Source organism: Nicotiana tabacum, chromosome 3 (assembly GCF_000715075.1).
Source record: "Nicotiana tabacum cultivar K326 chromosome 3, ASM71507v2, whole genome shotgun sequence".
NCBI classification, from domain to species: Eukaryota; Viridiplantae; Streptophyta; class Magnoliopsida; order Solanales; family Solanaceae; genus Nicotiana; species Nicotiana tabacum.
The window spans coordinates 17,337,403-17,363,881 of record NC_134082.1 but is presented as its reverse complement, the minus strand read 5'-3'; the positions used below and the strand labels follow the sequence as shown (position 1 = coordinate 17,363,881).

Below are 26,479 nucleotides of genomic sequence, written 5' to 3'. Positions count from 1 at the left end.
GGAACCGTGCGGTAGCTTGCCCTTGGGAATTTCTCGTTTGTCAAAATAAACCAACCAAAAATAGAAAAAAGAATTGGCTTTGTTGTGAGCCTTTATCAGCTCAGAATCAGACACTCTCTTAGTTTCTCTTAATTTAAGCACTAGATTTTTGCAATTGTTTTGCTAGGTTTGATGTTTGCTCCTTATATACATGCCCTGATTTTTTGAAATAGATTTTTAGCATAAGATTCACGGCTCGTGCACATCACGTTGGAAAATAAGTTAGGTTATGATGAAGCTGATTAAATATCTACAAGCTAAGTTGCTCGGGCTCTTCACTTCAATGCTGCACCCGTATCAACATGATGTGGGTATGGGTAGGTGTGGGTGTGGGATTCGTACCGGACCTGGTCAACCGATGTTGGGTACTTTGATCAAAATCACCGGAAAAATTCGGGACAGATATTTTGAAATCAAAACAGAAGTGAGTGAAATTGAAGAAAGTAGAATACATTGTATGTAGAAATTTCCATGTCAGTCATTTTTCTTTCATCTCTTTCTCAGATACATTTTTTGATCAATATTTTCTCCTTCTTAGAATACCTTATAAGTTTTTCACATAATGTCACATAATTTAGATATAATTTTATAACTTTATTTCTAGATATTTGAAGTATTTTTTGTCGAATCCCCCGACCTATATCCTTACATGGATCTGTACTGTACCTTTGAATCTTAAAATTTATCATTGAAGGATCCGACCTCTAGATTCGTACCCGATTCCGAGCAACTTAGTCTACAAGTACTAAATACATATTGGTCTAGGTATCTTCTTTTTACTAGATTATTTCTCTTGCGGACAAAAGCCCTTGGGAATTTCTCGATTATCAAGGGAAGCAACCAATTTCCCTTTTGAAATGTTTTCTGTTGTTAAATGCCTTTGTCTGCACAATATGTGATGGGTAAAATCTCTCAAGTGTCAACAAAACTCCATTCATGATTATACGTTTATATGACGAGTAGTGCTAAGCACTAGAATAAGAATCAGTAAATAGTTGTTACTCTAGTGGCTAAAATACTTAAAAAGATCTGTCACCTCAACAATTTCTTTTTGAATCCAGTGGTGTCCAATTACTTGTGCGTGCTCATCTCGTTTATTTTATCGGATACTTGCTATCTTCAATTGATACGTGTATCACTTATCAATTACCAGGTAACTCTACTTATCGTAGCTTAAGCAGATCGAAACAAAAGCACCTAGTATTTTTTTGTCTTTGCCGGAATTTAAATTTTAAACCATGATTTCACCTCAGCAATTTCTTTTGAGTTTCGAAGGTTGATTTTGTGGTAAATCATATATATAATGGGTCATTAAAGATCTTGCTTGAACATGCAAGAAATACCAAATATTGGATGTGAATATTTGCGTGGTAGGGGATAATGCATGGGACTATTGAGTTTCACGCATAATTTGTGATCCTTAAGGTCGGATTAGACAACACACAAATTAAATCTTGGATGGACCCCATCAGGAGATAGCCAAATATAAAAAGAAATATGTAAATTGAAAGTGTAACTTTTCCTTCACTATCAGTGTATTTTAAACTACACTATTAGGTAATCTTTTTCCAAGTAAAAATTGACATAATTATATGGAGTTACTTCTTATATCTTTTTCATCTACATGTGTCGAGGGTCTTTCGGAAACAACTTTTTTATTCCCAGGTAGGGGTGAAGTCTGCGTACACACTATCCTCTCCAGATCCTATACGTGGGATATTACTGGTTAAGGGTACGCACTGGATAACCTGCTCACTGTATAATAGCTCGCAAACCGCATAAGAGAACCGCACTAGGCATGCCCGACGTGTGACGAGCTCTAACTGAGGAGGCTACTAATGAGGGGAATCGATCCTAGATCTCCCAACTAAATCAGCCAACCCTTGCGGGCTTCTAAATGAAAAGTTGGGAACATAAGCTTCAAATTGTTATTAATCATTGTGCAATTAATTGGACTTGATCCTTAATGGAATCGTCGAACATACATTATTAAAACTAGAAGGCAACAAGTACCGTACAATAAAGGAGTTGCCAAACGTTAAACTTGAGGAACTCCTTTTGTTTCCTTAATTTCAATTGATTAGGGAAAAATGTTTGCTGAAAAGGCATCAAGAAATCTAATCCAGTTCTCATCATCCTCGTCTTCTTCTACTTCTGCCCCATTAAATTCAATCTGAGATGTCTTCTCAAGTATTTCGTCATTTCTTACAAATCTTCCTCTAATGCGAGGTCTACTATCTGCCAAAGTCTTCCTGCATTCATACTGAAATATTTGACAAGAAGAAATTCGATATTAGACTTAATCATAGGTGAATTTGGAATTTAAACTCTACGAATTCAACCTATAAGATTTTTAGCATTGAAACCTTATATTTTTTTAAATTTATGAGTTCAGAGTAAAAATAGCACGGTATAGCCAGTTTTCGGACTGGTCATTCAAAAATAGCCAGGTTTACGGAATCAATGAAAAATAGCCACTATTTTGCTGCAACAGAGACCGGTCCAGCATAATATACTGGAGTTCGGTGCACCTGTGTATGAACTCCATCATATTATACTGGACCGGTATACTTTGCTGACTCCAGTATAATATACTGGAGACTGGAGCACCGGTGCTCCAAACTCCAATATATTATACTGGACAATTATACTTGCTGGAACTCCAATATATTATGCTGGAGTTCTAGTGTACTTATGTTGGAACTCATCATATTATGCTGGAGTTCCAGCATACTTATCCTGGAACTTCAGTATAATATGCTGGAGTTCAAGCATACTTATGCTGGAACTCCAGTATAATATACTGGCGTAGATTTTTGGGTTTTGAACAGTGTTTTCGCTCAAATTTATCTTTACATGTAAAGTGGCTAAATTTCGATTATTTTTGAAACTTGGCTATTTTTGAATGACCAGTTGTAAATCTGGCTATTTTTGAATTTCTCCGTGAGTTCAGATCTATTAATTGTTGCAACTTTAGTGAATTTTTATACCATAAATTTATACACTACCTCAAAAGTATTGAATTAAGATGAAACTGGTATTATAACGCTACATCTGCGCGCCTTTGGACATAGCAAAAGTCAAGATGGAAACTAGGAGAGCAACCCTGTGGACCCTAAAAGAATAACAAAAGTCTTGCAATTCACATGGTACGTGTTTTACATGTCTTTAATTTACTATCTCAATTCCATTTTGAATCATCAATATTAATTCATGTGGGTCTTATTACTCACTCTTATTAAATATCTTTTCTTAAAGAAAAGGTTGCTCTAAGGTTTTTGAATCCCTAAAAGAAAATATATTACCATAATCTTCTTGCTAAAATTTCGTTGATTTCTCTTGTTTTTGTATCTCTCAATCCTCTCCTTCTTCTCTTCGGGACTGTACTTGCAACCTTTGGTCATTCCTTCGATTATGCTGTTACTCTCATTTGATAGGGGACTTTCTGACTGCTGATTTTGTTGCATTCCCTATTACACATGCATTAGTTGAATAAACAAAGAATCAAAGTACTATCCACACACTTGAATAATTCTTAATAATGTATTTTAGGAAGCTTAATTTGAGACCTAAAGTCGAGTGATCTTCATATTAGTGTGATATGATGTATAGTTTGTAGGTGGACACAGGATTTTGGGCAAGAAGATATAGACAGACACTGAGGCAGAATGTTGCAACACTGCCATTTGCCACAGCACTAGTGTAGGATCATTGCGGGCCATGACAAACAAGTTTTATCCTCGACTTTAATTATGCTATATTAGGTCACTAAAACATAGTACTCTCTTTATTTCAGTTTATATGAACTTCTTTATTTTTTGAGAGTCAATTTAACTGATTATTAAAGTTAATTAAATATAATTAGATTAAATTAGTATTTTAAAGTTAAAATCTAGATATCAAAAAACTTACAAAACGTACGTACTAGCTATAAGATAGTAATTTTTCTCATGTCAATATAATGAAAAAATGTATTTTAAAATGTTGGTCAAAGTTTATAAAATAAATCTTCAAAAGCGAAAAGATTTACATATATACTGAAAAGAGGAGGTATAAGTATTTGCTCATAAAAAATGCATTAGTAACCTAGAATATAATAGAGGCTATATGCTACAACAGGATGAAATATAATGTTAGTGTAAAAATTCTTTATAATTGTCAATGTACATATATAGTTAAACTTTTTATTCTGCTTATGTTCTGTGCATTGTGCGAAGAATTTTTACGTTATCTAATCAATTTGATCTATAATAATAGACAAAAGGAACCTGAAAAATTGAGTAATAACATGCGATAACCAGTTAAATTACACTGATAGTATAAATCTTCTAAAAATAACACAGCTTGATGTCACGCTTCATATTAGTGTACTATATGATTTTATTACCTATGCTAAAGGATGTAATTATTATTACCTGCAAATCACCAGTGCTAAAAACCTTTCTGATGGAGCTACCTTCTGAGTCAAGAAAATTTGGTGGGGAAGAAACAAGTGGGCAAAATCCCTCCATGTTATTTACAAGTGAGTGACTGCTTATGTTTCTTGGAATCATGTGATGGTCATTCATTCCATAACTTGTGACTGAACTAGAAGAACCATAGCTACTACATTCAGTACTAGTATTATAATCAGAGGCGGATCGATGATTTCGAACCTGGTTATAACCGATTTCCGATGAAGGAATGATCAAAGGGGTTGGGGAAGAGAATGATGAAAAGTGACTTATGTATTCACTAGAATAATCATACACATGAGAAGTGTTTTCATTTGTAGTATATCCGTACATCATGAAGAGGATTTTTAAAAGTGTTTTTGAAAGTGAAGAAAAGAAAGAAGAGGGAAAGTGCATGAATGAATGGAGAGCTCAGTTGAGTTAGATTATATGAGAGGGACATGCTTGGGTACGACGTGGAAGCGGACGTCATATTTCTGGCAAACGTTGACTTGTTTCTTAAAAAAAAGCACTCACTCAAAGACAGTCAAAACTCATAGACGAAGAAGAGTGAAATGTTGGTGTAAAAATATATTTAACTTCCGTTTTAATTTATTGGAATCTTTTCAAAATACAGAGGGTCAAGTTAACTAATTAAATTTTCTGTATGAATTAGGCCATAGAAATTTTAAAATTTATGAAATAGCATTTACGTATTTGAAAACTACATATAAAAATAAGTCACAGTTGCTAACAGCTTAAAATATTTAAAATATATTTACAAAAATATGATTAAAATTATTTATTTAACTCCCTAAATAATAATAGGTTCACATAAATTAAAACTAATAAATTATTTAATATAATTTTTTTTTGTATTGTCAATATAATTTAACTACTTGTAGCGTAGGTCCTATTTTATTTTTCTGGTAACTAGTTCTTAAACTATCTGTTGTTATATCTTGTAAGTAGCATGATAAGGAAATAAAGAAAGGGGGAGCGGTAGAGGGAGAGACCGACTCTTGTAAGTGGGGTTATCATTCTTTATTTGAACCGAGGCTATCATATACTGTTAACTATAAGTTTTAATGATGAAAAATAATATATCACATTTGGTGCAGGATCACAAGGAATAAAATAAAGGAATCAAGAAGTGGTACCAGTCAAGAATTGATTAAGGAAGCAATCAACAATGCAAGCAAAAGAATCAATGATTAGTGATGAAAAAGGAAGAAGCAGCGGAGATCCAAAAGAAGAATCAATAAGCAATTCTAGAAATGATTGACGGAAGCTATTACTGGAAGGTCCTAAAATTAAAGGGAACGAGATCGCAAAGGGAAGCACTGAAGCCTGTTGAAGCCAGAAATCAAGGGATCTAGCGGATACGCCTCATGTAATGAGAAGATATGCTTAGAGGATGAGAAGCCCATCTAGACCACAAATCAAGGAAGATCAACGTAAACTTGACTTTATTCTTGTACAGAATCAATCTGTGATTCCTTTCAAGGATCAACTCCCTTGGGTTTGCAATCTCTCAAAATTCACGAGTCAATATTTCCTCATGAAGTGTATATATACATATGTTCCAGACTAGAAGAAAATATACTTTGAACGAATTATTTTCACTCCTTTTGTTCTATCCCAAACAAGCATTGTAGTTCTTATAGATCTGCTGTGTAATTAGTGAGAGAAGAAAAAGAGTTAAACACTGGTGAGATATTGTATCAAGAAGAGAAAAGTAACATAGAGATCATTCTGTTGGTGTGAAGCTACATCAACCATTCTGTACTCAAGAAACTTCGATCACTGAAAGAGAACACCCTTGCAACTCAAGGAGACTGGACTAGGATTCATATTGAATTCAAACCAGTAAAAAATTCTGGTGTTTTTATTTCCTGCATTTTATTTGCATTACTATTATCTTGTTTCTATTTCTAGTCGACTAATTGGTAAACTAGTCAACTACTTATAATATATTTTTTAAATAAGCAATTCACCCCCTCCCTCTTGTACTTTCAATTGGTATTAGAGCTAGTCTCATTCTTTTTACTTAACAGCTTGTGAGAAAAGATCATGGCAAATCAAGTAATTATTGGAGCAATTTTTCATAAAGGAACATCGCAAGTTAGGCCACCATATTTCAATGGACAACACTTTTCTCACTGAAAAGTGCGTATGGAAATATATGTAAAATCCTATAATGTCAAAATATGGCGCGTTATCAAAAATGGGAACTATCCACTACCAGCAACTGCTCAACCACCTACTGATCCAGAAGATATAGATGAGTACACAGACGAGCAAATGACAGTTGTTCAGGTCAATGCTAAAACACGAAATTTACTCTATAATGCTATAAGTGGAGAGGAATATGAGAAAATCTCAAGTTGTGATACAACCAAAGAAATGTGGGATAAACTGAAAGTCACTTATGAAGGAACCAACAAGATGAAAGAAACTCACATTAATATATTGGTTCATGACTATGAACTCTTCCAGATGAAAGAAGAAGAATCCATTGAGGAAATGTTTGCAAGGTTCAGCAAAATTGTTGGCGATCTCAAAGCTTATGGTAAACCATACTCAAGTGGTGAACAAGTTCAAAAAATTCCGAGGACTCTACCTACCACTTGAAAGACAAAAGTAGTTGCACTCAAATCACAAGATCTAAACAAATTTTCATATGATGAGCTCCGAGGAGATAGTATAGCATTCGAGAAAACTCACCTCAAGAAAATAAACTAGGAAGAAAAAAAAGAAAACAGTCGCCTTCAAAGCTACAACTGAAAGACCAGAAAATGATATTAAGAAGAGATTGCCATGGTATCAAGGAACATGGATGGTTTAATGAGAAGATACAGAAACACAAGAAGAGGTAGGATACCCCCCAGCCGAACCAAGCAATAAAATAAACAAGACGAGAATGATGGAAAATGTTATGAGTGTGGAAGATATGGCCATGTTCAAGATGAATGCCCAGATTTTAAAAAAACGGTTTCCAGAGGATTCAATAAAAATAAATCTTTTGGAAGCTAGAGTGATGAAGACAGTTCGGAACACGAGGAAATAGTAAATCTATACTTCAGGATAATTCTGGAAAACGACATGAACAATCTCTCCAGTTGCTGGATCGATGAAGATGCATCAGACGACAATGCAAAGATAATAACAAAAATTATTTCATAGCATGAGGTGAAACAAGCGAGGTAAGATCTTTTAACTGTGATAGATGTAATGAATTACATGATATTCTTGATCTTACTCTAAAGGAGTCCAAAAAATGATGAATGAACTAAGAAGATTCAATAGGGAAAAGAAAGACTGGGAACTCAAGCTTGAAGTATGCGAAATTGAAAAAGAGGTACTTCAAGATGAAATTCATGAATTACAAATGCAACTTAATGGCATGCGCAAGTCCACCAGTCACAGTTCTGTCAAGTCTAACCAGGCAGCTTACAAGTCAACTTGAAAAAGACCGGTTAGAACTGAGTCTACAAGCACTAACACAAGTGAAAGATCAAAAATTGGATCAGACACTATGTGTCACTACTATAATAAAAGTAGTTATAAATACTCTTTTTGTCCATTTTGTAAATTTAGTATTTCAGGATAGATTTGGAAACCCAAAAACAATCATGATCTTAGTAGAACTAACCAACAAGGACCCAAGCAAGCTTGAGTACCTAAAAGAAAGTGATAATTCTATTTTGCAGGAACACCACAGGAAGAGCCGCAAAGGAAAATGGTACTTAGATAGTGCGTGTTCCAGTCACATGACAGGTGACAAAAACCTTTTCAAAAAAGTTACAAATATAAATGGAGGAAGTGTCAAATTTGGCGATGACTCAAAAGGAAAGATACTTGGCACTGACACAATTTCATTCAATAACAATTGTGATATTATTGAAGTGTATCGTGTAGATGGACTCAACTACAATCTCCTAAGTATAAGTCAGCTATGTGATTCAGGGTACGAAGTTAAATTCAAGAAAACATGTTGTGCTATTGAAGATGAGACAGGTAAAAAAATACTCCCAGGAAAAAGGTATGGAAATGTTTATATTCTTGATAGTTTTGAAAATCTAGATAGTCACATTTGCTTAGTATCTATATCTGATGATCCTTGGTTGTGGCATAAGAAACTTGGTCATGCAAGCATGCATCTTATTGAGAAACTCTCCAAGCATGATTTAGTTATTGGTCTCCCTAACTCAACTTTTTTAGAAATCATATATATGATGCATGTCAAATTGGTAAACAAACCATAAACTCTTTCAAAAATAAAGACGCTGTGTTTACCACCAAACCTTTACAATTTCTCAATATGGATTTGTTTGGACCCATGCTAGTATAGGAGGAAAATGATATGCTTTTGTTATTACTAATGACCACTCACGTTTTACATGGGTGATTTTTATATCTCACAAAGATGAAGCTTTGAAAAAATTTGAGATCTTCTGTAAAAGAGTTGAAAGAAAAAAGGGTATCTAATTACAACTATTCAAAGTGATCATGGAGAAGAATTCGAAAATAGAGCATTTAAAGATTTTTGTAATGATCAAGGATATACCTGCAACTTCTCAGCTTCAAGGTCACCTCAATAGAATGGAGTAGTTGAGCGAAAAAATAGAACTATACAAGATATGTCCAGAAAAATGATATTAGAATATTCCTTGACAAACCACTTTTGGGAAGAAGCAGTAAGCACAACTTGCCACATTCTCAACAGATATCTTATAAGACCCATCTTGAAGAAGATTCCATATGAACTACGAAAAGGTAAATGACCCAACATAGGTTATTTCCATCCTTTTGGTAGAAAATGTTTTATCCATAACAATGATAAAGACAATCTTGGAAAATTTGATCCAAGAAGTGATGAAAGTATTTTTCTGGGATATTCCATTAACAGTAGATCTTTTAGAATTTACAATAAACGTACTTTATCTGTAGAAGAATCAGTACATGTCATATTTGATGAAAATAACACTACGGCCCATAAAAGAATTATTGCAGGTGATGAAATGTCAGTCAAGAAACACCACAACCAAGAAAAACTCAAAAGTCAACTGATAGGCTAGACAAAGTCACACAGTTGGCTAATGAGCCTGTCAACAGTCAACCATAATCACAGAAGGAGTCAACTACTATACGAGTGCAACACGTCCAAATGAGTAGGGAAGTGAACATGAATATCCTCAAAAGTTTATCATAGGAGATCCAAGTGAATGAATGAAAACCAGGGGAGATCTCAATAAAAAGGCAAATGTAGCACTCATCTCCCAAATTGAACCAAAGAAGGTTAAGGAAGCCCTAAAAGACTCCAACTAGGTACATGCAATGCATGAAGAACTCGATCAATTTGATAAAACCAAGTTTGGTAACTACTGCCTAAACCTGTAGATGCTACTGTAATTAGAACAAAATGGGTTTTCAGAAATAAGCTCAATGAAGATGGAACAAAGACAGATTAGTAGCTCAAGGCCACTCACAACAGGAAGAAGTCGATTACGATGAAACCTTTGCACCAGTAGCTCGACTAGAGTCTGTATGGATTCTTCTTGCATACGCATCCTTCAAACGATTTAGACTTTTTCAGATGGATGTAAAAAGTGCCTTTTTAAATGACTTTATTGATGGGGAGGTATATTTAAAACAACCTCCTGGTTTTGAAGACTCAAAATTTCCTTACCATGTGTATAAGTTGACTAAAGCTCTGTATGGACTCAAACAAGCTCCACAAGCCTGGTATGAAAGGCTTAGTTCATTTCTACTTGATCATGGGTTTATAAGAGGTAAAGTAGATATTACACTATTTATCAAAAGATCATTAAAAGGTAATTTATTATTCAAGTTTATGTCGATGATATTATCTTTGGAAGTGCTAACCTTCTTTTGTGCAAGGAATTTTCTAATCTTATACAAAGTGAGTTTGAAATGAGCATGATGGAAGAACTCACGTTTTTTCTTGGACTACAAATTCAACAATATGAAGAAGGAACGTTTGTGTGTCAAACAAAATATACAAATGAGTTAATTCAGAAGTTAGGTATGAGCAGTGCTAAAGCGATTGGCACGCCTATAAGCCCATCAACAAGTCTTGACAAGGATGAAAAAGCAAATTCTATTGGCGAAACTAAATATCATGGAAAGATTAGCTCTTTGCTTTACCTAACTGCCAGTCGATCAGATATTATGTTCAGTGTATGTAAATATGCCAGGTTTCAGTCAGCCCCTAAGGAGTCGCATCTGACTGCAATAAAGAGAATAATTCGTTATCTCATCGGAACTATTTCTTATGAACTATAGTATCAACGTTCTAACAATTTTAAGCTGGAAGTTTTTTCAAATGTTGATCTTGCAGGTGATAAAGAAGACAGAAAAAGCACTAGCAGAACATATCAATTACTGGGAAAGTCTTTAATACCATGGAACAATAAAAAACAAGTGTTAGTTGCATTATCCACAACAAAGGCAGAATATATTGCCATTGGACAATATTGTGCACGGTTACTATGAATGTCTCATCAACTAGGTGACTATGAATTATTTTTTTAACCTATTCAAATATTTTGTGATAACTCTAGTGCTATATGTCTTTCAAAAAATCCTATGCATCATTCTAGGGCTAAGCATATAGACATCAAATACCATTTCATTAGAGATCATGTCCTCAAGGGAGATATCGAATTATCATTTGTTGGCACACTGATCAATTAGCAGACATTTTCACTAAGCCTTACTTGAAGATATATTTTGCTCCCTAAGAGAATTACTTGGTATTATTTCTCTTGATTGTAAAAATTAGAACCTATGTGTTAGCTTTAATTCTTGTGTACCTAATATTTTAATTTTTTTGTGTAAGTATGCATTAATTTAGCGCATTCGATTTCCCTTTCTTTTCCTATAAGTCGCAACTTCCAAGAAAGGAAAATCAATCATCATGACCCTTCGCTGACATCCTTTCCTTTCCTCCACTCAACCATCACAATCCCGTCCTTTTTAATCCTCTTGTCATGACCCAATTTTTCCTCCGTTGGGTTTCGTGATGGCACTTAGTCTTAGGGACTAGGTAAGCCTAACTCAATAAAAATAACAGCTCAGAACACAATGATTTTAACAGGGGATCTCCCAGGATATCGTCCCGTAGTCCCAAACGTAAATGTGTAGAGGATCTCCCGGGATATCATCCCGTAGTCCAAATTGTAAATATGCAGAGAATATCCCGGGATATTGTCCCGTAGTCCCAAACGTAAATATACAGAGGATCTCCCGAAATACCGATCCGTAGTCCCAAAGTAAATATCCATTACAGGGAGGATCTCCCGGGATATCGTCCTGTAGTCCCAAATATAAAGGTGCAGGGGGATCTCCCGGAATACCGATCCGTAGTCCCAAAGGTAAACATGCAGGGGGATCTCCCGGAATACTGATCCGTAGTCCCAAAGTAAATACACAACAACAATGACAATAATACAATGTACGGCAAGTAAGTCAACTCAAGATTTGTAAATCACAAAGAAACTGTAGAACCAACTCACAAGGAATAACCACATAAAGGAATGTTGGCCTAAAGGGAACAATTCAACAAGAGGGAATCTAACATGTAGCAATGATCCCATAATATACAAGTCAATAACAGGAAATCAACACAAGTCAAGTAGTCCCAAACAAAGGCAAGTCAACAAAGATATAGGTTATCTAACTCCATTTAAGGTCGGACAATTACGAGGATATTCGATAATTCAATTAAGGAAATATGATCTTAGCTTCACTTAAGACTGAACAATTTCAGGAGGAAAAAATGATAAATTCTCAATAAGACAAGCAACTACGAAAAGATAGCATGACAATAGGAGAGGAATATTTCTTCATTTAAATCAAATAGGAGTCAATTAGGCAGTAAGAGTGAATCATGAAGTAATTAATACCAATTAAGCATGTAGAGGTGAAACTAGTAAATAGGAAACTCAGTCATGTCAAGGAATCATTCATACATAGTGAATATAAAGACCTAAGAACCCTAAAAGGCCAATTTTCCACAAATAAGTCCGATCACGCACTCGTCACCTCGCGTACATGAAATACCATCAACATAGAAGACTCAAATCCTAAGGGGAAGTCCTCCATACAAGTTTAGGCAAGATATTTACCTCAAAGACGACATACCGATATTCAAAAATGCACTGCTCGGGTAAAAAGACCTCCGGACGGCTCAAATCTAACCAAATTAACTTCAAGGCACAAATAAAACACATAAGAAACCATTCTGGATCGTAAAATCTCAATCTTTAACAAAATTCGAAAATTGGTCCAAAAGTCGACCCCTGGGACCGCACCTCGTAAACCAACAAATTTTACAAAATCCTAATACCCATTCCAATATGAGTTCAACCATACAAGAATTATCAAATTGTGATACCATTTGGTCCCTCAAATCACGATTTTCCATTTTAGAACTTTTCTTCAAAAACCAACTTCTTCTCCAACCCAAAACACAATTTAAATGATAAAAAATGAAGACAAAATCATGGAATATGTAAATTCTAGGTGAAGAACACTTACCCAATCGATTTGCTTGAAAAACCCCAAAACAAGCTCCCAAATCCGAAGTTTAAAACTCAAAATATGAAGGAAATGGGAAAACCCTCGACTTATATGATTCTGCCAGAACTTCCGCACCTACGACCAACTTAACTGCATCTGCACAACCGCAAGTGCGCCTGACCAATCGCACATGCGCTCCACTCCGCTTCTACGCCCAGAGATACGCTCCTGCAGCACCCTACGTGCGTTCCAATTCCCCGCATCTGCGGAGACTGCTCAGACCAACTCCTCTTGCACCTGCGCTTCCTCCTTTGCACCTGCGACCATCGCACCTGCGCCCAAGGTCCGCAAGTGCAATTACACCAGAACTCAGACCTCCCCAAAACCTTGGAAATCATCCGCGACTCGTTCGAAACACACCCGGGACCCTCGAGACCCTGTACAAGCATACCAACAGTCATATAACCTAACACAGACTCGCTCGAGGTCTCAAATCACATCAAATAATGCCGAAATGATGAATTACACCATGAATCGAACTTAGGAACTTTCAAATCTTCCAACTTCGAAAACTTGTGTCCAAACCAATCAAATCAACCCGGAATGATGCTAAATTTTATAGACAAGTCCAAAATGACATAATGGAGTTGCTCTAACTCTCAGAATCGCATTCCGACCCCGATATCACAAAAAATTAACTATGGGTCTAACTTCTCCATTTTCCAAACTTCAACTTTTCCAACTTTTGCCGAAACGCCCCAAATACCCTATGGACCTCCAAATCTTAATCCAGACATGCGTCTAAGTCCAAAATCACCATACGAAGCTGTTGAGAAAACCCATTCCATTGTCGTTTATTCAAAAGTCCAATTCCGGTCAAATTCTCACCGCTTAAGCTTCCAAAACTAGAATCCTTCTTTCAATTCGACTCTGAATCCCCCAACAACTGAATTTAACCATGCACGCAAGTTGATATACATAATATGAAACTGTTCAAGACCTTATGCCGCTGAACGGAGCTTAAATTCTCAAAATGACCGACCGGGTCGTTACATCCTCCCCCTCTTAAAACATACGTTCGTCCTCGAACGTGCTAAGATTCGTCTCGAAGCCCTCAAATTGATGAATGCACACTTCTAACATATACCCGCGGGTGATCCTACGTCACCCCAATCCACATTAACCTGACAACATCATCTCAACTAAAATTTAGCCTTTCTAGCAATACCAATAAGCATTAGAGCCAGAATTCTCACCTTCCATTCATTTCCAAGAGACCTGATCCTAAATCCATATCCGATATCAATCTCACCCAGCTGCACCAACTCATGCCAGTTCCCATATAGTACAACCACCCAATATGACACATCACACATAGGCCCACAGTAACATTTCTAATCACCATATCCACCCGAAATCAAATTCAGCACCGGCCATAAGCCTCATATTCAATAGGAACCCGTTTCAAACCTCCACAACACTGACGATGATACAATAACCATAAACACCACATAAGTAAACACCCAAATAACCAAATCACAAATAACACCAATGAGCACACACCCCACAAGCAAAAACTCAAGAAGCACAGAACGAAAATGACTGAATATGTAAAGAGAAACTCATAAGGGAACTATCAAACAAGCCCGACAGGCACAACTCTCTATCAGTATTTGCCTACAAAACAATATAACAAGAAAATGATCAAAACATGTAAACAAATCACAAAGATCTCATACTGTATAACTTCCACTGCGGTGTGCAGCCCGGTCTCAACACATCAAATCCATGAAATCACGAGGGCCCTGCCCTCAACTCTCACTAGATCAATTCCGTCACAATATACAAAAAGTGTTGGCTCCCACACTAGTGGAGCATAAACATCACAGCTCGTAGCAAAAAATACTCATAAATCATATCAAGTCAACCGAAAAGGATAATAGGAATTTACTACCAGTTTCATAACTCTCAACAAGGACTGGAAACAGGTGATACACATGGCTATCACTCATAGAACCTCCCAACAGGGTAACACATAAACAGAGTGCTAATCATGAAGCGCACCCATAAGTGGAGCAACAAATAAAGGAGTTTAATGAACTACGGATGGTGCCCCTCTATAAAAAGTCAAAATCATACATGAATGACATCATCTGGCGCAACGGCCTTAAGCCTACTATATGAAACATATCAACGGGCCGGACCTCCCTCTTTTGGATGCCCTCTACTTACCTGAATACCTTGTTGTGGCACATCTATCCGAAATCTAGGGAAATCTCTCACCATGTAGCTAGTATCTCCACACTCAAAGCAACCCCTCTACTGACGTGGCTATGGGAACTGTACGGTAGGGGTACTCTAAAACCCACGAACACCTGAATTACTATGAGAAGCCTGAAGTGCAAACTAAACTGGCTGACCCACGAAACCTCTACCATGTCGCACCCTGCCTCCAAAATAAGGACCAGCAGATCTCTCCGGTCTACAAGGCCTTCTCACCTCCCTGTACTCTCTCTCTCTTGATCGCGTCTGTCCTCTCGCTCCCGATACCACATGCCCTCTAACCGGCGAGAGATCCTTACCACCTGCTGAAATGAAACATCTAACTCCAACACTCGAGCCATGATGAACCGAATATCATGCCTGAGCCCCTCAATGAATCTATGGACTCGCTCTATAATTGTGGCAACCAAGGCAGGTGCGTCTAGCCAAATCACTAAATCTGACGGCATACTCCAATACTGACATAGTGCCCAGACGCAGCTACTCAACTCCGCGCGCCATGCATCCCGAAGTGACTGAGGTACAAACTCTCCCAAAACATATCTGAAAACTACACCCATGTAAGTGAAGCTGCATCAGCCGGCTACCCAACTCATATGCCCGCTACCACTGATAAGCCACTCCCTTAAGCTGGAACGTAGTGATATAAACCCCACTCGTCTCAACAATACCCACAGTATAGAGAATGTGATGGAACTCCTCAATAAACCCTGTGCACTCTCTGAAGCCAACCACTGAATGTAGGAGGGTCACATTTTCTTGAACCTTGCAAATCCAAGTTGCTCTTCCTTAGATGTTACTGCCCTGACCATGGGCTGAACTGGAACCGCGAGATGTGTCGCCATGATACCTAGAACTTTACTAATGTGAACTCGTTGCTATGAAGGTGCTCTAGTTGTGGCATGTACTCCTCGTCGGCCTCTGCCTCTACCTCTAGCGACACCTGCTCCGGAAGCAGCGTCATCGATAACCGCAACTCGTGTCCTCACCGTCAGTAAGAGAATGTAAGGATAAAAGTTCAAACTCCAAGATTAATAAGCTTGCATGATAGGAATGTGTCGCGCCCCCCTTTTTCTTGCGAAATTGGGTTTATGACATTTGGTATGGGACAACTCGTTCCTTTTGGGAACTGGGTTTGCATTTGAAGAGTCACCACCTAATGATTTAAGGTGCATTAGGACACCTATAGGGTTCAATTCCAAGTTATTTGAACAACCAGAGATAGGGCTTGAAATTATCCTAAGGGGAAGGTGTTAGGCACCCCTCAGGATCCACTAGTGTGGTTCCCGGCCAGACAGTTAATTGTGAATTTGTGCAATTTAGCAAATAGACAAGTATGGGCTCAAATATTAGGGGATTTAAATTTAAACACATAAGAGAAAGAAAAATTAAAAGAAGAGTTTTTGAAAAGAAGTTTGCAAATAAAGGGAAGGGGGTCCTAGGTTTATATTTAATATGGATCACATCAATGCGATACCCGGTATGACACTCCTCAAAAGAGGGGATACACGTGGTATTAACGAACCGATCATCGTATCCATATCTACCCTTCCCGCCCCGTTAAGGTATTAAAGCGCAGATTGGTCTCGATCACTATTGCATGCTATTACCCGTCCCATTTCTATCAGTATCGGAGGAGTTTAGGACTACTATTCCTAAAAGGGAGGGATATTAGGCTGATTTTGGTTTCAAAAGGTAAAAATATAAGGTGACATACAAAACATATAATACTGCATGTTGGGGGAAGCATGTAAATAGATAAAAGCTCATGCATACCTCCTCAAACAAAACACATAAATAGCATGACTTACATATACTTTTAAGGTCTGATTAAAATACTAAAGATGAGAGGACTTAATTATTGAAGCAGATTAGTTTATTACTTAACTCAGATAAGAAGTCCGAATTAGACCTGCCTGCTGGTTGTAGCAATTAACAAAAGTGGATTCAATTTTTATTATTATCACTACCTAAGGCTTGCCTAAGAGTTTGGGTGAAATGATATCTATTACTGATTCAGAAAGTGGAAAAATAGTAATAGTTTTAAAACGAACGATTGAGATTCTATATACATGCTTTCTAAACCTCGTTAGATAAAGTAGGAAGGTTGTTTAAAACTGGTTCAGAAAAGAATGAGTTTTAAATTAATTGCAGATCATATAGGCAGGATGTCTAATATTGCTCATTTTATTTCTATAGACATGATTTCTAAAAGGGGTACTGATTTTTAACCTTATGAACACGATATCTGATTTTAACCATTTAGATCCTGGAACATGGTATCTAAATGTGACCATAATATGTAGAATTTAAGCAAGCCCTATAGGCATACTCTCTAGATGCAGAACATGCAAAAATTTAATGAAAGCAGGTCTTACAGACATGGTATCTAACGTGCAAAATTACAAATGCATAATTTAAACAAACATATCCTATAGGCATGATTTCTAAAATGCAGAACTCAAAACATGTAGAATTTAAACAGTAGATCCTATAGGCATAATTTCTATCCATAAGCATGCATAATTACCCAACCCTTTTCACTAGCCAACCCCAATGTTTATTACAAATTATTACAGACTAGATAATGAATTACTTTAGAAAAGTACAAAAGAAAAGTTACAACCATAGGAAGCCTGATTCTTGACTTCCTCTCTGAGTTATGGAATAAACCACCTCAAATGCCATTGATTCAAAGCCTTTCTCAGACCTGGGTGTGTTAGAGTTCCCTAAGTGTCTTAGAGGACCCTGGGCAGTGTTTACACCCAGGTTCATAGAACCAGATTGGGATGAGTGTAGTGTGGAAGTGCTAGCCCTTATGTGTCCAAGTTCAGATGGAGCTTATGGGTCCCAAGGCAAGGCTCACACAAGAGGGGCAGAACCTAAATCTAAGAAGATAGTGAAAGAGCAGGAACAGAGTCTTAAAACTGAGGGGATAAAGGAGAAGGGTAGAGGGTGATAGGGATACAATAATTAGTAACATAGAGTTAATAACTTCATATAAAGGGGGTCAGAGGTTGGAAATCCATTGCAAGGAACCCATGTACTTAGGCATGGATCATCTTTGGGCATGCACAACAATAGAAGGTGCTGACATGCCTATAAACCAATTAGAACACACAACATATAGATAAGACATGGAGGTTATGATCCCAGGGGGATCAGGTTTGGGTCATGCATAGCAATGTCCAATGCTGTCATGCCCCAAACCAACCACATATACTAAACACCTTGGGGATGGGGATTTAGGATTCACAAGTCATAATAAGTAATGGACAGAAGCATTAACTCAGAACAGGAAGGGGCAGATTACAACATGTTTAATAATGGAACTTGGTTAAATACAAACAGGAGACAAACAAGGATGGAAAAGACAGTAAAGAAACATGTTGTTGTTGGTGCAGAAGCTTAACTAGAACATGCCAGTAAGATGCAAATGCAGAGAAAAATAAGCAAGCTTCCCACAACCTAGCCTTAGCTTTCAGCCGGCTAGGTAAGGCAGCAATACAAGTAGCAACAGAGAAAAGAGAGATATTTTAGTAGAGTGTGTGTTTGAACTCAAGTGTTTTATGCCTTGTGTTCGTGTGTTTGAAAGAAGAGAAGGTGGGTATTTATAGTTTTGAAAGCATGTAAGAAATAAGGCAATAAATGCACATATGGAAGTAATCAGCAATCAGAATCAATCAACCAAGTGATTCCCCTTTAATTGAGGAATCACTTTTTTAACGGGGCTAACAGGTTTAAAGAAGGAAAGAAAATCAGTTTGTAGGCCGACTGGTTATTACCATAAAAAAAGTAGTAAGATATTGAGTACACAATAAAGTCTAAGTACAAAGATACACTTGTTTTGGGGAAAAGATTCAGCAAGGCAATAAGTAAGGAACGAGATCAATCACTTTAACAGATGAGTAAAATTAGAGTTCACAAAAAGAGGAGTTTTGAAATCAGTCCCAAAATTGAGAATCAATCAAAAAAGAGGCCTTTGCATATAAATAGAGTGCACAAATGATGGACATGCGAGGCCAAACTATTGGCAAAAGAAACAACATGCAATAGTAGCACAAAGTTAGTAGACAGCAAACATTTGAAACATGATAGTCACGTAGGTGAAGTTTCATTAAATCAGTAGTATAGAGAAAAGAAAAAAAGGATAGAGTATCAGAATCATGCAAAGGGTCAACTGCGAAAACCCTTCTAAAAGCGTAGTCGAGTTTCAAAGATAGTAAGAACCCAGAATCAAAGGAATCACATAAAGAAAAGAGATGCTGAAACAAAGGAACTTCAAATCAAGTCAGGTATTCCAATGAACAATTTCAAACCCAAAGACATAGGTTTTTCCTTAATAACATTCAAGCTTAGAAGATGATAAACAAATAAATCGCACAAGCAGTTTCAGAAACTCGAGTAGACCCTAAAAGAAATTAGGGTTTCAACATCGATCGAGTTTAAAGATGATGAACAAATATATGAGACAATATTTAGCAAATAGTCTCAAAAACTCAAACGTACACAAAGAAATTAGGGTTTTTATCACCCATCGAGTCTAGAGATGATAAACACGTAAATCAAACAAACACTTAACAAATAGTCGCAGAAACCCCAAAAGAAATTAGGGTTTTTATCATGCTAAACTCAGAAAAGATTTTGAAAATAAGAACTTGAAGGAAAACCCTAATCGGAAAAAGATGAAGAGTCTTTTTTTTTTTCTGAAAGCAAAATTAAAGAAGCTTAGAGAAGGAACTTAAAACTCATAGAAACCATAGATCTAAAGTGAACCTAAAAGAAGTCGAGAAGCTCTTAGAGATTAGGGTTTCAAAAGAACCCCAAGTGACGAGAAAGGCCTTGAAAGCCATCGATCTAAACAGAAGAGTCAAGGGTCTGACTCGAATGGCCATGGTTAGCCGGAGAAAGGTCAGAGATGATCGGAGAACAGTCATCGAACAAAGACTGGACCAAGCCCCTTCAAAATCTGGTCATGAGACCACAGAAACGAACACATAGAAGCCATGTGAGGCTGATACAGGTCTTAGATGACCCTGGAGAGCCATGGATTAGGGTTGATAAAGGTGGTGGCGGCTAGGGTTTGATGTTTTTGTAGAGAGAATTTGAGAGAGAAGGGGGATTCAGAGGCAGCGTATTGTGAGAAATGGATTAGGGTGAAGGGGTCGTTTGGGTTAAAAAAGGAAGGGAGTAATGGGAGCTATTGGTCTACACGATCAACGACTGGGATTAGGTGGGAGTCTGGGTGGGTCATTTAAACGGGTAAAGGGTTGGATTTGAAGGAAATTGGGTCGGGGTAAAATTGGGGTTCAAATTAGGCTATAATTGAAAGGTAATTGGGCTAGTTTTTAAATAGGCAATTTTCCCATTTGTTTTATAAAAAATAGCAAATTAAATTTTGAAAATAAATTAAAAGTACTAAAATGATTTATAATATATTATTATCAAATTAAAATGCTGGACTTAATTTTTTTATAAATGTAAACGTAATTAAATCTTAAAAGGGGCTAATATTACAATTATATGCAATTTAGCTTTAAACAAATACTAAATAAATTTGTAAAAATATGCAAAAATATCTTAGCTATATTTTAGTACAAATATGAGAATCCAATAAATGAATCACCAAAAATTATAATTTTGGGAATTATTATTGGGGTTTTATGAATAAAATAGGGGAATAAATTAGTTAAAAAATCTTTAAAAAAAATAAGGAAAAATAATAAAATATTTGGACACACTTATACATGTATACACATGATGTTTTGAAGTATCTTGCATATTAAAAAATGTATAGGAAAAAATTGAGTATCAACAGCTGCCCCTCTTTACCCGGGAAGGATGAAAGAGTTGTCGGGTAAAGATATGATGACCAATTTTGACCAAGCGGAATGGTTCGAAGAGGTTTAGGCTGCACCCTGGCTTCTGAGCTGCCTACGTATCCCTGGTCTTACAAGAATCAGACCATATGTAGTTCAGGATCCATCGGCGGAGTATGCCGATGGAGACTTTTCAAGAACGGACGCAATGTGTGGTAGGTATGCGGGAATGTTTTAGGTTTGGTAGGGTTGTAGAAACTAGAGCGGGATCGATCCTGACGAGATGGCCGTTGCTCGCCAGTTTACCTGCAAATAAGAAATACAAGCATATATTATGCGTAAATTTAAACATGATGCTAATTCCCGTCGGACCATGAAGGTTGTCTTTGGACGGTTAGAATGACGTCCTTTTACCATGCTGTCCTGGGCCATGAAGCATATAATAAAGGATTCCCAAGCCATAAAATGATGCTCTCGGGCTATGAGGATGATGCCTCCGAACCATGATGCCTTCGAATAATGATATGCAAAAGATTAAAAGGGATCCTCAGGCCATGACATGGTGTTCTCGGGCTATGAAAATAGTGCCTCTGAACGATGGCGACTTTGAATAATTTGGTGATCTTTCAGCCTATAAAATGCAGTGTGTGGCGATTTTTTATCCCATGAGATGCAATAAGTGGCGATCTTTCAGCCATGCAATGCAGTAGGTGGCGATCTTTCATCCCATGAGATGTGGCGATCTTTCAGCCATGCAATGCAGTAGGTGGAGATCTTTCAGCCATGTAGATGCAGATGGAGATAGAGCTTAACCTCGAAAGGCAGAATAGTAGCCTTATGTAATGCGAAAATGCATATGGAGACAACGTTTAGTCTCAGAAGGCAGAATAGTAGCCTTATGCAATGCGGAAATACAAATGAAAATAGCGTTTAGTCTCGGAAGGTAGGATAGTAGCCTTATGCAATGCAAAAATACAGATTGAGACAACGTTTAGTCTTGAAAGGCAGAATAGTAGCCTTATGCAATAAATAAAATGGCAAACGTAATAAGCTTTCTTAGCTGATAGCAGATTGCGATATTGTAACTGATGGGGACACTGTGCCTACTGGGGACACTGTTGTGTGTGGATAGCAAATGTGAATAAATGCAACGGTTCTGAGATTTGTATTCCTGAACAACGTTTATCTCGCGAGTGTATAGTATGTTTGATGGTTTTGCAATTCAATTGTTTGCATACAAAGAAAAATCATGAGTTTTGCAAAAAGGGGGAGGTTAGTTCATATCCCCACTGGCTCTGCTTGACCTGCTCTGCTTTGATCTAGTGATACTGTATGTATCGTTGGGGTAGCGTTGCTAAATAAAGCAATTTCAATAATAAACAGGCATGATTTTGTGAAAGTATGACTTAAGTGTATACTTAAAATAATTTTTAGATGAACCGACAACTGAGACGTAGTTCAGGACATTGCAACCTCTCCTGCTACAGAATTTTGAGGGTCCTCCTCAAAATTCTACCCCAGTTTGATAAGTTGACGCTTCTGACGGTTGCTTGTGGTTATTGGCTGAAATTACTTTGGAATTTTGAGGGTCCTTCTCAAAATTCTGCCCCAGTTTCCAATTGTGGGGGGAAATGAACTTTTTATTGAATTGTGATCGAACCCATAAGGCTGCCTACATATCCACTCTTAAACGGGAATCAAGTTAGGCATAGTTTAATTATATCGATGAGAAAAGCATGAAAATTACATATAGTAACGCTTGACTGCATCTGAATTGACCGATTTTGGCCAAGTTTCTTCGTCCATTTCTGCGTGTATGAGGACTCCTCCTGTCAGAACCTGGTGAACCATGTATGGACCCTGCTAGTTGGGAGAGAACTTCCCTTTGGCTTCATCTTGATGCGGGAAAATTTTCCTTAATACCAGTTGCCTCGGTGCGAACCGCCTCGACTTGACTCTTTTGTTGAAGGCTCTAGACATTCTGTTCTGATAAAGTTGACCATAGAAAACTACATTCATTCTTTTTCCGTCTACAAGGACTAGTTGCACATAACGACTTTTCACCCACTCTGGGTCGTTGAGCTCAGCTTCCTGCATGATCCTTAGGGAGGGAATTTCTACCTCAATGGGAATGACTGCCTTTGTACCGTAAACCAACATATAGGGGGTTGCCCCGGCTGATGTGCGGATGGTGGTGCAATACCCTAATAAAGCAAATGATAACTTCTCGTGCCACTGCTTATGCTTCTCTATCATTTTCCTCAATATCTTCTTGATATTCTTGTTGGCGGCTTCTATAACTCCATTTATCTGCGGCCTATAGGCTGTGGAATTCTTGTGTTTGATTTTGAAGGTTTCACACATAGCTTTCTTCAAGTCGTTGTTGAGGTTGGAGCCATTATCAGTAATGATTGACTCTGGAATTCCGAATCGACAAACAATGCGATTGAGGACAAAGTCTGCCACGACTTTCTTGGTTACTGCTCTGTAAGATGCTGCTTTGACCCATTTGATGAAATAGTCTATTGCTACCAGGATTAATCTGTGTCCATTAGAAGCGGCAGGCTCGATTGGTCCAATAACATTCATTCCCCAGGCGGCGAACGGCCATGGCGAGCTTATTGCATTAAGCTCATTCGGAGGTACCTTTATCATGTCTGCATGTATCCGACAGTAGTGGCATTTCCGGACATACTAGATGCAGTCCGTTTCCATTGTCATCCAAAAGTAACCAGCCCGGAGTATCTTCTTTACTAAGACAAAACCATTCATATGTGGACCACAGGTCCCAGCATGAATTTCCTCTAGTAGCCTGGATGCTTCCTTTGCGTCAACACACCTTAATAATCCCAAATCAGGAGTCCTCCTATATAGGATTCCTCCGCTGTGAAAGAAGTTAGACCTCCTGATATAACCATACTCACCACAATCAAAACATCCTACTATCCTTTTGCCAAATATTCCTTGATATCATGAAACTAAGACTTTCCGTCTGCTTCCTCTTCAACATGGGCACAATAAGCTGGCTGATCATAGATCTTTACTGGAATGGGATCAATGACGTTCTTGTCTGGATGCTGTATCATAGATGACAGGGTAGCCAATGCATCGACGAACTCATTCTGGACTCTGGGAACATGTTGAAACTCCATCTTTGTAACCTCTTTCTCAATTCCTGTACTCGATGCAGATACGAGAGTATCTTAGAGTTCTTGGTCGCCCATTCTTCTCAGACCTGATGTGTGAGTAGGTCCGAGTCTCCAACCACTAGCAATTCTTGAATGTTCATGTCAATGGCCATTCTGAGCCCTTAGACGCAAGCTTCATATTCAGCCATGTTGTTGGAGCACGGGAACCTAAGTTTGGCAGACACTGGATAATGCTGACCGGTTTCTCATACTAGGACTGCTCCTATGCCAACTCCTTTGAAGTTTGCTACTCCATCAAAAAACATTCTCCAACCATCATAGGATTCTGCGATGTCTTCTCCTATGAATGATACCTTTTCATTAGGAAAATATGTTTTCAGGGGTTCGTATTCTCCATCCACGAGATTTTCAGAAAGGTGATCTGCTAGTGCATGTCCTTTGATTGCTTTCTGATTCACGTAGACAATGTCAAATTCACTCAACAAGATTTGCCACTTGGCTAGTTTGCCAGTGGGCATGGGCTTTTGGAAGATGTACTTCAAAGGATCCATCCTTGATATAAGATTTGTGGTATAGGCACAGAAATAATGCCTCAGCTTTTGAGCTACCCAAGTCAAAGCACAATAGGTGCGCTCTAACAGAGAACACCGGACCTCGTACGAGGTGAACTTCTTATTGAGATAATAGATAGCCTGCTTTTTCCTTCCTGTTTCATCATGCTGCCCCAGAACGCAACCGAAAGCTCCATCCAATACTGCAAGGTAGAGTAATAAGGGTCTACCTGGCTCAGGCGGGACCAAGACTGGTGGTGTTGACAATTACTCCTTGATTCTGTTGAAGGATTTTTGGTAGTCATCGGTCCATTTGGTGGCAGTGTCCTTATTCAACATCTTAAAGATTGGCTCATAGATAAATGTGGACTGTGCTATGAACCGGCTGATGTAGTTAAGTCTTCCCAAGAAACTCATCACATCCTTCTTGTTCTTTGGCGGTGGTAGTTCTTGGATGGCTTTGACTTTTGATGGATCCAGTTCTATTTCTCGGCGACTCACAATAAACCCAAGCAATTTTCCAGCAAGAACCCCAAATGCGCACTTCGCAGGATTCAATTTGTTGTGGGATTTAGTTTGTTGCGGGAAACAACCTCTTTCAGTATTTCATCTTCCTCTGAATCAATGTCCGTTTATTGCGTTGTCTCATTGCATGTCACAGTTATTGGTTTATCAAGATAAGTAATAGTAATGCTGTATAAGTAAAGTAATGAGAGAAAAATAATAATGAGTGTTGATTCATAAGAAAAGTCAAAATGCTTTGATAAATTGCATAATCGTTTTGAACATTGGAGATCTTATTGTGGGAATTAAAATGTGAAAGGAAAATCATTTAGTAAATAAAAACAGTGTATGATGCTTGTTTTAGCCTTGCTACCCCGAGGCTTGTTGGGCTCTGGTTGTCCTGATGGTCCAGTTATTGATGTGTGACCCTCTGCTTACAGCCTGTATGGAAGGGCCTTCCTCTCCCTCCTCCTCTAGAACAACACAAAAATCCATGTCATTGTCTTCCAGGAACAAGTTCTTCACCGCGACCATTGCTTCTTCTTTGTCTGACCCATAAATAATGTCGGCCGGTTGGAAGGTCTGCTCCAGATGTGGTATTGGATGCTCCAGTAGATAGTAAGGACCATGCCATGGTGGTGACCAGTTGTTGAATTCTTCCCAGGTGTACTCATATCCTAGATCGAAAGTAGTGCCATGTTTTTTGAGCTTTATGGGCATAGCGATTCCTTGGAGGTTCTTGCCTAGCCCCTTGCCAGGTTCGTACCCACTCCAATTCAGTATACTCTCGATCTTCTTATCCCACCATTTGTCTTTGTCAACAACATTTACCCGTTCAATGTGGTGGTAAGTCTCTCCACCTAGCTTCCTTCTTCCTTCGATTGACGGAATGGTCTGGCGATTGTATATAGGGTTGCTACCGTCACCATGAATGATCACCTCCTGGTGGTTCCATTCAAACTTTACGGCCTAATATAGTGTTTACGCTACAGCCCCAACAACATGAATCCATGGCCGTCCCAACAGCAGATTGTAAGATGCTGGCACATCTATTACCTGGAAATCAACATCGAACCAGGTTGGTCCCATTTGCAAGCATAGGCTGATCTCCCCAATGGTGATCCTTTGAGAACCATCAAAAGCTTTCACATTGA

General features: G+C 37.9%; 1 protein-coding gene across 3 annotated transcripts; it reads right to left on the bottom strand.

Annotated features, from left to right (window-relative positions):
* Positions 1-1,984: 1,984 nt before the first annotated feature.
* Positions 1,985-4,873, bottom strand: LOC107814818 (uncharacterized). 3 transcript variants are annotated; one of them, XM_016640282.2, is made up of 3 exons: positions 4,455-4,873; positions 3,345-3,509; positions 1,985-2,302 (listed from the first exon to the last, which is right to left on the bottom strand). In XM_016640282.2, the coding sequence occupies exons 1-3, from the start codon at positions 4,827-4,829 to the stop codon at positions 2,120-2,122; spliced, it is 723 nt and encodes a 240-aa protein (XP_016495768.2). In that variant the 5' UTR covers positions 4,830-4,873; the 3' UTR covers positions 1,985-2,119. The 3 variants fall into 3 exon arrangements, with proteins under 3 accessions (XP_016495768.2, XP_075096960.1, XP_075096962.1); XM_075240859.1 differs by having other exon boundaries at positions 3,345-3,491; XM_075240861.1 differs by having other exon boundaries at positions 3,345-3,488.
* Positions 4,874-26,479: the final 21,606 nt, after the last annotated feature.